Source organism: Euprymna scolopes, chromosome 40, assembly GCF_053919585.1.
Source record: "Euprymna scolopes isolate OS-2025 chromosome 40, ASM5391958v1, whole genome shotgun sequence".
NCBI classification, from domain to species: Eukaryota; Metazoa; Mollusca; class Cephalopoda; order Sepiida; family Sepiolidae; genus Euprymna; species Euprymna scolopes.
In genome coordinates, this window is record NC_136521.1 from 18,051,590 (window position 1) to 18,067,192 (window position 15,603).

General features: G+C 34.7%; 1 protein-coding gene across 1 annotated transcript in view; it reads right to left on the reverse strand.

The window, feature by feature from the left end:
* LOC145265397 (cortactin-binding protein 2-like) overlaps positions 1-15,603 on the reverse strand; it is a 344,684-nt gene that overhangs the window by 174,014 nt on the left and 155,067 nt on the right. The window contains exons 4-5 of the mRNA XM_080121218.1: positions 12,329-12,436; positions 2,589-3,704 (exon numbers count right to left, since the gene is read on the reverse strand). Coding sequence (XP_079977344.1) covers positions 2,589-3,704; positions 12,329-12,436 — 1,224 coding nt within the window. The remainder of the gene's footprint in view (positions 1-2,588; positions 3,705-12,328; positions 12,437-15,603) is intronic.

A 15,603-nucleotide genomic window follows, 5' to 3' on the forward strand; every position in this document is an offset into this window, starting at 1 on the left:
GGGTTTTTTTTTATAAATTTCAGTGTTTTCCAACTATATTGAAGGGTGACACAGGAGGGGTGGAATTAAAAATTGTTAAAAAGGGATTGGGAAAAAAATTTAAGTTACCAAAAGCATTTAAATTGGTTTTAAAATTTTTAACTAATCTCCTCCGAAGAAGGCCAGTGATTACATAGGTCGAAATGTTGTGAAAATAAAAATCAAGTGTAAAATAGTAATCCAAATAATGCAGATGATGTTTTGGCGGATGTACTCTTCAGTCTTCTTCAGGTTAGGACTAGTTTATCTACGTTGGGGTTAGGGTGAGGGTTAATTTACCTGCAGTGATATTTTTTTGTATTTAATACAAAAAATGTTGTGACATTTCTGAATTTTTGAGATGAGGATTTGTTATTCATATTATTTGGATTTGTCAGACTATGGTTCTCATCTTGAGTGTCATTTTCACAACGTTTCGGATGATGAAACCTCCGACCTTCTTCAGGTGTATATATTGTTGAACTCGGGAATGTTTCTGTCGAACTTGGGAATTTGGATGGAATTTCGAACAGAACCTTTTATTTACAGGTTATTTAAAGGGTTCGGTTTGAAATTCCGTCCAAATTTCCAAGTCCGACAGAAATATTCCTGAGTTTGACAAGATATACCTGAAGAAGGTCGGGGGGTTACATTGATCGAAACGTTGTGAAAAATCACACTCAAGATGAAAACAGTAGTTCGATGAATTCAAATAATACAAAAACTGTTGTATCAAACAATTACAATACAAATCTGTCTGACAGTGATTTTGTTACCGTCTGGGGTAGAGTTCTGTTCAGTCCTAGGAAGTCCACACTCCCAGTCTTTACCTTCTTTTTAGAAAGAAAGTCGTTTATCACTAATCGCATGAGGTACCTCTACCACAGAATGTCAAGGAGGCTGCTCAAGCATTTGGGGGGGGGGGGTTAGAATGAGCTTATTCTAGTGCACTGGGTTCTCAAAACCACACATGACCTTGTGCCTAACCTCCTGGCAAATAGACAAACAATATGGCTGCCACTGATAGTTGTGCGACAAACAAGTGAAGAAGTTTGCAAAAATTGTAGTCAGAAAATTAAATATTAATTACGAAAACAAAAATCTGGAAGAAAATAAAAAAGCATTCGGACAATATCTTTCCATCTTGTGTTCACACTTCCATCTTGCATGACAGTGAGGTATAACGTCTCAAACACTTCTGATTTGCAATGGCTTTGGCATAATGACCATGCCGTAATGATTTGGTGGATATACAGCTGCAAATAAGAGAAGAGGATCTTTTCAAATGTATTTCATCAGAAAGTGGGCATTAGTGACTTACGTGCCCAACATCTCAGGTGGTACAATCATATAGAACATAGCATCTCTTGCATCATAAAACACCTGAATATACTAGACGCAGGGGAGCATGATAAAGCAAGGAAGACCTAGAAATCCTTACATGGAATAATGATGCTGATACACCAGTTCAATAAGTATCACAGAAGTTAAGCAACATTAAGCCTGATTAGTACCAGATGGGTAACCAGGTACTGTATGTAAGGAGACATCGACACCTCCCTGCAAAAGTTACAAAAACCTAATGCCGTTATTTCCCTTAACAGGGATATACATGCGACTGGAGACTGCTTGTGAATTTCATACTCTCACGGAACTTCCTCCTTTGGAGGAAGCTGATTAAATCCGCATTAGGATTAGTGTTGCAGTTTCATTTTCATTTCATGCAATCCTTTGGATCAGATCGCATGAATAGAAGATGTGTAATGTTGCCTTTTGTTATCCACCTTCAGGTCTGGGAGACTCATACACCCTAAACATGAAAACCAGATAATGACAATTGGTTAAATATTGTATTTTATAATAATAAGCTGATTTTTTTTAAAAAGATCAGCTAATAAATAAATAAAATAATTATGCTGCTAATAATATGTTATTCCTTTTTTTTATCTTTTTCTTTCTTTCAATTTGAGCAGGGAAAGAAAATTATAAAAATATCTGTTCAAATTTTCTGTACAAATATAAAAATGCTTTCTTGTTCAACATATCAATGACAATGACACAGTTGCTCCATTATATTAAGATTGCTGGAGCTTAAGTAATTTCTGATGGACATCAGGGAGAAAAGAACATTTTTGTAAATTTTTATATAATGATCTGTTATAAACTAAAATTCCAACTAAGATGCATGCTTTGGGGAGGAAGAGGGGGAAGGAAGGTGAAGGGGAAGAGACAGTAGAGAGATGAGAGGGGAAAAGAGCGGATCGATAGTTTGGAAAATAGGAAGAGAATGAGAGAAGTAGGAGGTGGAAATATGGAGAGGAGGGAAGGAGGATGGGATAGGTAAAAGATTTTTGCTAAATAAAATAGAATAAAAAAAAATAGAAAGGAAAAGAGAAAAGAGAGAGAGACAGAAGCGAGAGAGATAGGGATGCTAATAATTTATTTCGTTTTTTGTTGATTTTTAACTAACACAAAATCAAAATGAGTTTGTCGAAAGACGACATCTAAAAGTTCTAAGTTTTTGGGACGTTAAAAGCTTTTTTCCCCCTTCATTTAGCATTTACACAAACCTGTGTTGTTTTCCGCAAGGGGGAGCTTTCCTTCGCTGTCCGGCTGCTTGGTACATTCGACTGACTAGTGACGACACTAACAGGGATTTGAACCGACTTTGGTTGGTTGCTTCCCGACGAGGAAGAATCACTCTCTGAACCAGATACAGTTAATCGCTCTTTGCTCACAGTTATCCCCACTTTAGGAGGCACTGCGGGCTTCCCGCTACCCCCGCTGGCAACCAAAACTGGTTTATTTGGTGGAATCGGGGGTGGCGTACCCCGCCCAATAGATACTGACTTTCGGGTTGGGCCTGAACTTTGTCCGATCTGGAACGATATTTTTCCACCGGATGTGCTAACTACAGTCGTACCACCGGCACTGAGGCTGATCCGATTGCCAGATGATCCTTCAGATATGATCCGAACATCTGAGGCAGGGCTGAACATTTCCCCTGGGGATATCGGTCGCTTCTCTGGTGATGAGGGTGAATGATGACTGTTGAACTGCACTGTGCACTTTTTAGCATCGATTGGCGATGATGTTGAAGAATTGTCTAAGACTACAGAAGAAGGAGGTATATGTACAGTCTTTGTGAAGGAGGAAGCAGATGGTGCCACTAAAACAGTACGATCCGCAGATGGTTCTCTACTTGACGGACAACTACTCAACGCGGTTGCCATATTTTTTTCCTCAAAGTCTTTTACGTTTTGGGAATTTGTTAGTTTACGATGCAACTCATCCACCTGTTGTCGTAGACTGTCTGCTTCGCTTTGAAGCTCCTTTGATTTATTTTCCTCACGTATTACCCGACTCCGAAGCTGTTCTCGTTCCGTATCAAACTCACTCAACTGCTTCTCCATGGCTGCCTCCATCTTGAGAGATTTACGGCTCTCCTGCACTAAACCCTCTGCCATATTCAGCATTTTGTCCTTCTCGTCGTTGAGGACATGCTCCATCTCGTTGCATTTGTGTTTCTCCTGTAGAATCCGTTCCACCAATTTGCGACGTTCTCTTATCAGCATTAGCGCCACTTGTTTATGCTTGGCAGAATTGGCTCGTTCTTCCTCAAGACTTGCCAACGTCTTCTTCAGATCTTTCTCCATCCGTCGGTTTTGGGTTTTCTCAAATTCAACCTACAACAGCCAAACAAAAATCCAAATCATTCATCAATAAAAAGTACAAGAATTTTTTTCTTTTGCTTTTTTCAACATTACATTCAATTTTGGAACAATTCATTTAAAAAAGAAAAAACAAGCCAGGCATGCGGGGTCCCCTTCCATGAGTAAAAAAACTTTTACCATGACTAATGCTTGTGCAAAATTAAAAAAAAAAATTCCAAGATGTGGTTATTGAGAAAAGTGCAAACAAATGAATGGATGAACAATTTGGGGCCAATTTTATCCCTATAAGCCCCCTGGGGGAGGGGGGCAACCTGAGTTATCCCGGAAAGTTTACTTTCACCATGACTAATGTTTGTGTAAAATTTCAAAAAAAGTTGAAGTTCTGGAGAAAAGTGCGAATTGAGGCAAGTTTAACCCTATAATGGCCCCTCGGAGAGCAGGGGGGTAACCAGAGTTATCCTTGAAAACCTAACTTGGCAAAAATTTAGTTTCACCATGACTAATGTTTGTGCAAAATTTTAAAAAAAATGGTTCTTGAGAAGAGTGCAAAGAAACGAACGGATGAATGGGAGTGAATTACTAGGTCCAATCCCTCCTTTGTCGACAACGGACCAAAAACTACATTTAAATAAATTTTCCAAGAGGTATGCCCCTACTCCTTCTATCAAAATTACAATAAAGACAAAGTGCATGTGTGAGGGGGAGAAAGAGGTCATCTTTGATGTAACAAAAAATCGTCAACTCCCTCTCCCTACTTGCAACATGAATCATTTTAATGTTTTCTTCTCTTTTTCTGGAAATCACTCCAGACAGACAAGGCATGAAGCCACTTAATATAAAGAGTTAAATTAATTTCATAGGGATGCAAATGCTCAACGGCAAAAAAATCTATAAATATAAAAGCAAAAATGTATGTATGTGTGTTCGCTTTTTCTGTATGTCTACAAAAGGCTTCTTTCAGAGAAGCGGTCGGCTGGTTCACAACTTTTTAAAACTTTTTATATCACATATAAATCGTAATATCTCACAGTTAACAACGAAGCTCGCCTGTCTATTTAATTTGCTCGATTTCGGGAAGATAAATATTCAATATTTGTCGCTCGCCGCATGTGGGTTAGTCTTTTTCCTATAACATCTTGGGGGGGGGGGGAAAGCGTTCAGCAGTAAATGAAATCCCGCAGTCAAACTGAAGATAAAGATCATGCACACATGGAGGAAGAAAGAAGTCATCGTTTGATGAAACAAAAATCTTCAACATCTTCCCTACTCGTAATATGAATCATTTGAACTTTTTCTTATATAGAAATTGCTTCAGACAAGACATGAAGCTACTTGATTTAAGGAGCTAAAAATAAAATAAAAAATTTTAAAATTTCACAGTCAAAAACTAATCAACGATAAGTGTTGCATAAATAGTTTCCGCCCCAGAAAACAGCAATTCTTTCCTCTTTGTCAGAAACATTGCTACTAGAATGTGAGGACTAAAGGACAAAATAAGGAAAGCGAAAGTTACAGGGCTGCTGAAAATAAACCTAATTTATGGCAAAATTAAAATGTTTATATGTCAGAGAATTGTCATACAGGGGGAAGGGAAGTGAGGCAAGGCAGACACGATAAAGAGAGAAGAAAACAGGAAAAGGGAAAGGAAGAAAAAGCACGAGAGAGAGAAAGAATGAAACAGAAAACAAGAAAGAGAAATTTTTTTAGATGAATTTCAACATAAAAACAAAAAAATACTTACATTTGCATTTTTTTAATTTAAATGCATAAAAAAAGGATGTTTTCGTATCCAATTTTTTTACAAATTTTAATTAAAAATTAAAGTTGTTTAAATTATTTGTCATTCTAACTTAAAAAAAAAATTAATTTAAATTTAAATTGTTTAAAGTTGTTTAAATTATTTTTCACGTTTTTTTTTTCTTGCATTTATTCTACATACGTAAAAATAAAAGTTGTTTAAATTATTTTCCTTCTAATCTTATTTTATTTAGAGAAATATTAATAAAAGCTGTTTCACTTTCATTTTCCAACTTGTCAGGTTTGCCTCGGCTCATTCTGTTTCACTCGACTTTGATTTTTAATCACGAGGTCAAGACTGCTACTTTGCTCTATGAAATTGCAAGTGTCATCCATCTTGAATATTTTTTATGCAATTTTACACATTTTAATTGTGCACTGCTCGAGTTTCAATAGATAAAAAAATTAACTTTTTACTCAAAATGACTCCTCATGTAATAATGTTTAAGATAAGAAACATTTTTAATGCCTTATTTTTCTTAAATCATCCATAAACCCTATGGAATATGGTATGAAATTCCAGGTGACGGCCATCTTGAATTTTATTAATTCAATGTTTACACATTTTAATTGTGCATGTTTAGAGTTTAGATGGTAAAATAAACTTTTTACGCAAAATGACTCCTCATGTAATAATGTTTAAGATGAAAAACATCTTACACAGACTTATTTTTTCGTATCACCCACAAACCCTATTTTAGTGACATTAAATTTGCTTTACTGAATTAAAAAAAAAATCAAAATGCTATTTAAAAGTGAAGAACTTACATCTGATTTTAAAATGGGTAAAAATCGAAAATTTTGCCCCTCAGCGACACCAGATAATTATGTGTTTTTTTTTTTGCATTTCACATTTGTAAATGAAATGATCCCATTTTTATAAAATGGCTGTGGAAAGACTAAAGGGTTTATAATGCTTATATGTAGATTGTTTTTTTGAACCAACACATTTCAGAAATTACGAAAACTGATCCAGCAGAAAAATAATTACAAGTAAAAATAGAATTTATCAAATCATTGAGTTTTATCGTATGTTTTAATATGGAAGAGTTGTGCGACCAATTCAGTAGGACAAACTGACTTATCTCGCTTGACTTAAATTAAGGCTCTGCGATTTCAGGACATCTACTAAATCATTTTTCATAATTTTTTGAATTCATACTAATTTCAACATGATACGTAAGGATGTAATAATGTTTTCACCTGAAATGCATTGGTTTAAAAGCTCAATCAACACAAGCAAGCATCCAAATTGTTTTTGCGTCTTTGAATATCTCTCATCAAAAATCTCATGACATAATGGAGAAAGTACTAGAATACATAAGTCGCACATTTCTGGAGGTTGAAGGCGCATGATACGCACAATACAATTATGATTGACTGATGATTTCTGAAGAAGATTGGGGATTACATTGGCCGAAACCTTGTGAGGATAAAATCAAAGATGAGAGCAGCAATCCAAATAATCCATTCTCATTTCAAAATTTCAAAAACATGAGGATTGACAATGAGTATTATTTGGACTACAATTCTCATCTTTGATTTTATCTTCACAAGATTTCAGCCAATGTAACTCCTAACTTGTTCAGATATGTCCTGTTAAACTCTGAAATCTGTAGAGAATTTGGAACGGAACCGTTTGTTTTATCTACAGGGTAGATTACTCTTGTTAAATCCACCATAACCAGTTAGAAGTTTTAAGCAATTCTTAATTGATAAACCGCCCCCTTAAGTAAAACACTTTCTGAAATCTCCATTACTAACGATTACTACGATATTATCCCATTGGTTACTGTACACGCAATAACCCTTATCCCCGAGTGGCTTCCTTGATAAGTGGTGACTACCATGTAAAATATATATATATATATATATATATATATATATATATTATATATATAAATATATATATACAAGGCTTTATGGACAAATTTGTCTTTAGTTGACCTTTGACAACTAAATATTTTTGTTTTCTAGCCAACTAGAAAAATTATTAGCCAAACCAATATGATTTTTGGAATATGACATCTCCGTTCCATGATGAGTATGTCCATGACATTTCATGACGATTTTTCTGTATTTTGTAAATAAGTGTAATTCTAAATATGCACAAATTTTATGTAAAAACTTGAAAGTATAAACATTCAAATTTCTAAACAGCCTTTGTTTAATAAAAAAAGCATTCTGTTCTATTAAACTTTTATCTTCTCTATGTCTTCTCTTGTCTATCTCTCTATATATAAAATGAACTCATTTTTTCCCCTTTGATTTTGACCTTAATAGGATTAAAATTCAAGACATTTCATGCAAATGTAATATGCACAAACTGCAGCAGAATATCTGAGTTGTGTTATAGGCCTATTACCTCTCCACTTCCTCCATAATCGTAGATTCCTATATTTTTTCTGCTGAGAGTTCACCACCAAAATCGGTTGCAATCAATGGAAGTGTTAAAATCTCTTCTCGCTAATAAATTCATCCTTTCCCCACCACCACTTAACACTGTTGTGAGATCGTTCACAAGGAACAGATACGAAGAAACATCGGTTTAATTTTTTTTTACTTTGTAGTAGTTGCTTAAAAAAACTGGAATTAATCAAATCGAAGGGTTACTTATGCCATTTTTTTTTTACTTTTCGCCGTGTTTTTTGTTTAGTTGCTTAAAAACCTGAAATTAACCAAATCGAAGGGTTACTTTGTAGTTACTTAAAATACTTATGCCATTTTTTTTCGCTTTTCGCTGTGCTTTTTTTTTGCTTAGTTGCTTAACAAAACTGGAATTAATCAAATCGAAGGGTTACTTATGCCATTTTTTTTCACTTTTTGCTGTGTTTTTTATTTAATTGCTTAAAAAAACTGGAATTAATCAAATCGAAGGGTTACTTATGCCATTTTTTTTTTACTTTTCGCTGTGTTTTTTGTTTAGTTGCTTAAAAACCTGAAATTAACCAAATCGAAGGGTTACTTTGTAGTTACTTAAAATACTTATGCCATTTTTTTTCGCTTTTCGCTGTGCTTTTTTTTTTGCTTAGTTGCTTAAGAAAACTGGAATTAATCAAATCGAAGGGTTACTTATTCCATTTTTTTTTTTCGCTTTTCGCTGTGTTTTCTGGTTTTTGGTTTTCTGAACACGTTTTTCCATGAATTTTGCTTTTTGTTTTTCCGATTTCTTTTTGAAAGTAGTTTTACCTTTGTCCGCTGTTTTCTTTTTGTTTGCATCTTGCCGATTTTTTTCTAAGAAATTTAACATCGTTTTTTTACTTCGCTTATTCTTCACTTTACCCCCCCTCCTTACACACAACGCCGGGTACACCCACTAGTTATTTAAATAATTTGGCTTTGCTCGTTTTATTAAAAAAAAAAACTAAAGGTTAAAAAGACATTTTTCACTCACTAATGAGCTCTGGAAGATTGTCAATGAAAAAAAAAATAACACAATCGCCAAAAGATAAGCGTTTTATTATTTCCAGTCACCACTTTAAGAAATCACTCACAAATGTTTCACTTGCAACATAAAGCCCTGATATAGTGCTGATATAGTACTGAAGATTGAACCATCAACTTCTAGAAGACTGTCACTTAAAACTGATTATTACTTAGCACTTTCACCTTGCAAACAATTCTAGTATGAAGAAGGTCAAAACATTGTGATGATAACATCCAAAAAGAGAACACGAATCTGAATAATACAAATAATTCAGCTTATTTTGAGATGAGGATTGATAATTTGTATTAGTTGGACTATTGTTCTCATGTTCAATGTTATTCTTTGGTTTGGTTTGGTTATTTTGTTTTACAGCATACCAACCCGTTTGGGGTTGTTTAGTGCCAAATCCAGTTATTTTAGAAACAGTTCTTACGCTTCAAGTTCTTTATATCTTTAAATATTTATTTGTAGAGTAAAAAAATATGACTTAAATATGATATTTTAATTTGTCAAGATTTCATGTATATTATCATATAGACATGATTTTAAAAGTAAAAAAAAAGTATTTGAGTGCCATCAGTTAGAATCGAAACTGAAATCAAAATTGTAGCATTAAAAGTTGGTGACGTTACCACTGTACCAACGTGACACGCATATGAACTGAGTAAGAAAAAACTAAGATGAATGTACAAAATGTATATCGATTTTTTCAATTTTGACCCCTTTTTGACCCCTCAAAAATTATTTTAACCAGCTAAAGACGCATAAAAAAACTGTCAATAAAAAATCCAATCATTTGATGCCCCAAGTATCACTTTGCAACTTCTAGTTTTGGAAGTGATACAGTTTGAAAATATGGAGACAGACAGACATAGTGAGTTTTATCATGGCCTACTATAATAATATGTATAGTAGGCCATGGTTTTATAAATCAGATTATTTGCTTATAAGCAGTAACTAGGCATTTTACCAGTTATAATACATTTTCCTAATCTAGTCGCTACTTTCCAAAAACTGTAAGTTTGTGGAACTCTTTCTTCTGACTGTTTATCACTTGCATATAGTCTTGGTCTTTTCAATAGTTGGTATTCACTTCCGAGAGCAGTCACATTGTCTATTTGACTCAGTTAATGATGCAACAAAAGAATTCTCCTTCTAAATAAAGTCACAACTCCAGATTAAAACAATTAAAAACATTTTTGTTTTGGCAGTTCTACGGTTAAAATTAAACTTTGTCTTTGAACTGCTAAATACCATTAAATGTTTGTGCAAATAAAAAAAAAAATTTTCTTCAGCTTGCAACGTTCTCAGTACACACAAAAACGACAATCTTTTTTTTGGGGGGGTTGTTTTGTTTTATGGCATATCTACCCTTTTCACGTTATTTAATGTTGAATCCAGTTATTTTGGAAATAGTATTCATGTTGCATCAAGTTATTTTGTAGAAGATTTTTTTTCTACAAGCTTTTTGTATCTTCAATCACTAATTTGTAGTGTTTGGTTTGATTGTTTTATAGTGAATTTTATCGTTTTTGTTCCCTGCCCTGCAGAAAATGAATGTGCTTTGAAATGGGAGAGGGTAAAGGATTACAGTATTAATGTTTGGTACATTTTAAGTATGGAAATCTGTCAGAAAGTGGGGGGAGATAGAAATAGAAAGAGGAAATGGGAAGAAGGAAAGGCGAGTGTGTTGTTTTTGTTTCAGAACATAATTACGTTTTGCAAAAAGAAGTAGAAAAACAAAAGGCATCAATTTCAGGTGCATTTCCTCTCAAGAAGCCAATATCTTCAGGAAGCCTGATCTGGTAGCGCCAATGTAACCTCCAACCTTCTTAAGGTGCATGTTGTCAAACTCTAGCATCTGTACTGAATTTAAAATGGAATCCTTTATTTAATCCACTGTAGCAGCTTGTTCTCATTCGGTCAGCCATGATCTGGTTGAAGTATTAAATAATTTGTAATTATGTTCTTAGTATCACCTGTACTGAGGATTGAACCTTAAAACTCTAGAAGACTGTCAAACAGAACTGATTATTATTTAGTACTTATATCCATTATGCCACAGGTATAGATTCCAAGGATAAGAAAGGAAGAAGAGAGAAAAAAGAAAAAACATGAAAATATACAAAAAAAGAGAGGAAGAAAGAAAACAAAGAGAAATAAAATCCAATCAAATAATGACAAAAAAATAAGGAGGTAAGGCCCTAATAATTTGGCAGAAATAAATTTTTGTTCTTATTTAGAATCCAACCTAATTAAAAAAAATAAAACTGCATAAAAACCTTTATGATGTACGACATATCTGTCATGGAATGAAAATGTCATATTCCAAAAATCAAGTAAATTGATCAAGTAGTTTTATTTTTATAAAGAAAATCATTTTTTAAATGATTTAAAATGAATTATGTGAAATCGGTAACATTACAAGGGTGATCTCACAAGTTTGAATTATTGTGGACGTATCTGCCTTTGTTTTTTGTTTTTTTCAAGATGGCAATGAAAGACAGTCCCTTGTTGCTTACTCATGTAACAAAGCCAGCAACATGTATGTAAATGGCCCAGCTGTGGCACAAGCATGATGTCACAAAAGGATCACAGGAAGAGGAAGGGAAAAAAAGAAAAAAAAAGCATGTGTCAACAGAGTACAGTTTTTTATAACCACGTGGCGGCATGACAGGAACTTTTAAACAAGATGCAAGACTCCTTTATCTTCCAAATTTTCAACAAGATTTCAGACGACCATATACAGTGGAATGAATTACAGATATAACAGCTGGTTATAGCTGCAGACTAAGAAACTGTTAATTGACCCTGAAGAAAAAGGCAGGAATGCGACCATAGTGTTGCTGGCTTAGAACATGCGTGTCAAGCGGCTTGGTATGGAAACAACCAGTAATAAATGCCTTTTCTTAAAAAAAAAAAGAAAGAAAAGAAAAGAAAGAATTGTGTTGAATTTCTTTTTTTCATTTCTTTACAAGATATTCATACAAAATGTTGGGTTCGTATAAAAATGTAACAACCACACAACATCCATAAAATTTGATTTTCTTATTTAAAAATAAAACTACTTGATCATTTTACATAAATTTTAGAATACAACATTTTCATTCCGTTATGGGTCCATACACCATAAAGATTTTTCTGTGTTTTTGTTTCTTTTTGTTTTGTTTTCAATTAGATTGAATTTTAAATAAAAACCTCATTGTTTTTTTATTATTTAAATAAAAAATGATTTGGGCCAAAAAGTGTAGAAATCATATCCATGGGATATGCTAGAGATTTATGTGGACATCTGCTTTTTCTGAGTTAAAAAAAAAAAAGATTTTCACTAAAAAAGCAGCAAACTCTTATCCCTCCTGCATATATGAAAACTCAATTCATTTTTATTAATAGATTTGTTGTCATGGCTTACTTCCTGTTTAAGACGTTCCCGTTCTTTCTCCAACATGTACGTGACATCATCACCTTGTGCCGTATCCTGAGCATGTTTCTGCTTTTCATCTTCAAGTTCGCTTAAGACCTACAAAAAAAAAAAAAAAACATGGACATGAAAATTCTTAAGATGAAGAAAAATAAATATTTAGAACATACGTAAAAAAAAAATCATATGACGTATGGCATTTATATTTCAAAAAGTCAAATAAAAAAAATAAACTGCTACACCAAAGTTTGTTCTTCAGAACTGTTTCATTTATTCCCTGCTTCCTTTGTTCCAGCTCATTCGACTTGCGTATCTAGTGATCTTCATCAATTCACTGTTAAGGTACCTTGTTATTATAGTCAAATAATAAATAAACTATTCTATACTTTCAAATATAGATTGTACTTTCATCAAAAAATCCTTTTTGATTAAAGTCGTCACACTGCTGTTCAAAGTCACGACTCAAAATTCTCCACTGTCTCCGAAAAACAGGCTTTTTATTCAAGCGAAAATCATCTCATTTGCATATGAATTAATGAGGAATCTCCTTACTTCACTAAACTCACCAGCATATAATAATAATTATTGTTTTGTTTTTTTTCTCTTTTTTTGACCTGTGAACAGACCCAACATGCTGCCCAAAATGAGAAGTTTGTAGCAATTTTTAACTATTACTAGCAGGAGGGCACTTAGCTTTGCCTGGTCATAAAATACACTTAAATATGATATTTTAATTTGTCCAGATTTTATGTATATTATCATAGAGACATGATTTTAAAAGTAAAAAAAGTATTTGAGTGCCATCAGCTAGAATCGAAACCAAAATCAAAATTGTAGCATTAAAAGTTGGTGACGTTACCACTGTACCAACGTGACACGCATATGAACTGAGTAAGAAAAAACTAAGATGAATGTACAAAATGTATATCGATTTTTTCAATTTTGACCCCTTTTTGACCAATTAAAAATTATTTTAACCAGCTAAAGACGCATAAAAAAACTGTCAATAAAAAATCCAATCATTTGATGCCCCAAGCATCACTTTGCAACTTCTAGTTTTCAAAGAGATAGAGTTTGAAAATATGAAAACAGACAGACAGACAGACATAGTGAGTTTTATCATGGCCTACTATAATAATATGTATAGTAGGCCATGGTTTTATAAATCAGATTATTTGCTTATAAGCAGTAACTAGGCATTTTACCAGTTATAATACATTTTCCTAATCTAGTTGCTACTTTCCAAAAACTGTAAGTTTGTGGAACTCTTTCTTCTGACTGTTTATCACTTGCATATAGTCTTGGTCTTTTCAATAGTTGGTATTCACTTCCGAGAGCGGTCACATTGTCTATTTGACTCAGTTAATGATGCAACAAACGAATTCTCCTTCCAAAAAAAGTCACACCTCCAGATTAAAACAATTAAAAACATTTTTTTTTTTTGGCAGTTCTACGGTTAAAATTAAACTTTGTCTTTGAACTGCTGAATACCATTAAATGTTTGTGCAAATAAAAAAAAAATTTTCTTCAGCTTGCAACGTTCTCAGCACACACAAAACGACAATCCTTTTTTTTTTTCCTGTTGTGACGTTCATAGAAAATCCGTATTTCTTCCCACTGACATGCGAATTCACCATACTTTAAAACGATTCTGCGTCAACAACAAAAAAAAAAAACGTTCTCGCCAATGAAAGAAATACCGGCTTTTTATTTCCCAACAGTCGGGTTTTGAGTTCGAGTGTTTGCGACTTCTTCGGGAGCATTTGCTTCTACTCTTGCCTCATGTAAATCATCTGGCTCCATTCCATCGCCATTGTGTGTTAACCTCTCTGACCACAACTGGCCCACGCTACACCGCCGGACGAAACTGGCCCGCGATACACCGCCGGACGAAACTGGCCCACGATGCAATGCTAATCAAAAACCAAAAACAAAAGATCCAGCTAGAATTGTAATCAAATTGTCATTCAAAATTCTTCTATAGCCTGACAAATTATCACAAAGTCTGATCTTCGAATGCATATTTAAACTTCTCCACAGCATAGCAAATTTTTGCAAAGTCCAGCTTTTGAATACATATTTAAATTTATCAACAGCATGACGAATTTTCACTTTGACTTTTGAATGCACATTTAACATAAAACTGAATCGTATTTTAATATATGATGACAATTTTTTTTTTAATCCAACGGAATCCTATTGGTAATGCCAATTAAAAAAAAACAAAAAAGGTCAGACTCACTTCAGTTGCATCAATTCGTCCATCTTAAGGAGAGGGTTAATGCATCCTCTTCCAGATACAATGGTAGCATTCGAACACTGTAAATTTCAACCTCTTCAGTTCAGTTCTCAGAACTCAACTCTCTGCCATTTTGACTTCAGGCTTTTTATTATGTCATAGATATGCAAATTAATGCATATCAGACTGCATTCCTCCCTGATCCTTAAAGGTCACCTCATAACCCCATAGCAAGATTGCCAATTATGCAGCCTTTCAGGGGGGTGGTCCACAGACCATTTTCCACGATGCGGTCCACGTTCGGTTTTGATGGTCAAAGGTAGCAGTGAAATCTGGTTCATCGATAGAAATGGCTGCGCATTTAATACTTTTCCTGGCGCCCAGCCGCACTGATCCTGTAGGCTTGACAATGACACCTCCTAGAGCTTTTATGGCGTCGATCCCTAGAAGCAAGTCAAATCCCAGTGGCTTGCCATGCACCACCAACACATCGACTCTGGCAGACACACCTTCATCAGTGGATACAGAGACCGTTCCAACACCGCAGCACGCATGGGACATTCCACCAATTGTGTTGACATTTACGTTTGTTTTTCTCCAAGACCGGCACCGGTCTGCATGTAAAATTGTCCTGGAGCATCCTGTATCAATAAGCGCCAAACATCGCGTCCCGTCAACATGGATGCTTATCACCGGGAGCGTCGTGTTCACATCTTGGTTGGGAAGGAGACTGGCGCTTATGCGTCCTCCCCTTGCTCGTTTCCCGAGCAGTTCCGAGCCCAGTGTCCACTCTCACCGCAACGGTAACACCGTGTTCCACGTTTTCGACAGTCCCTTGCAAGGTGGCCTTTAACATTGCATTTGAAACAGGTCACGTTAACAGGATTATTCTGGGCCCTGTTGTTGGGTGAGCGTGTGGCCGCAACCACATCCTGATTTTGTTCGCCAGTCGTCGTCAAAATTCTCGCTCTCGACATTAGCTCCCCCATGGTCAGGGCTTTGATGTTCGGCACCTGTTGAAGAGCAA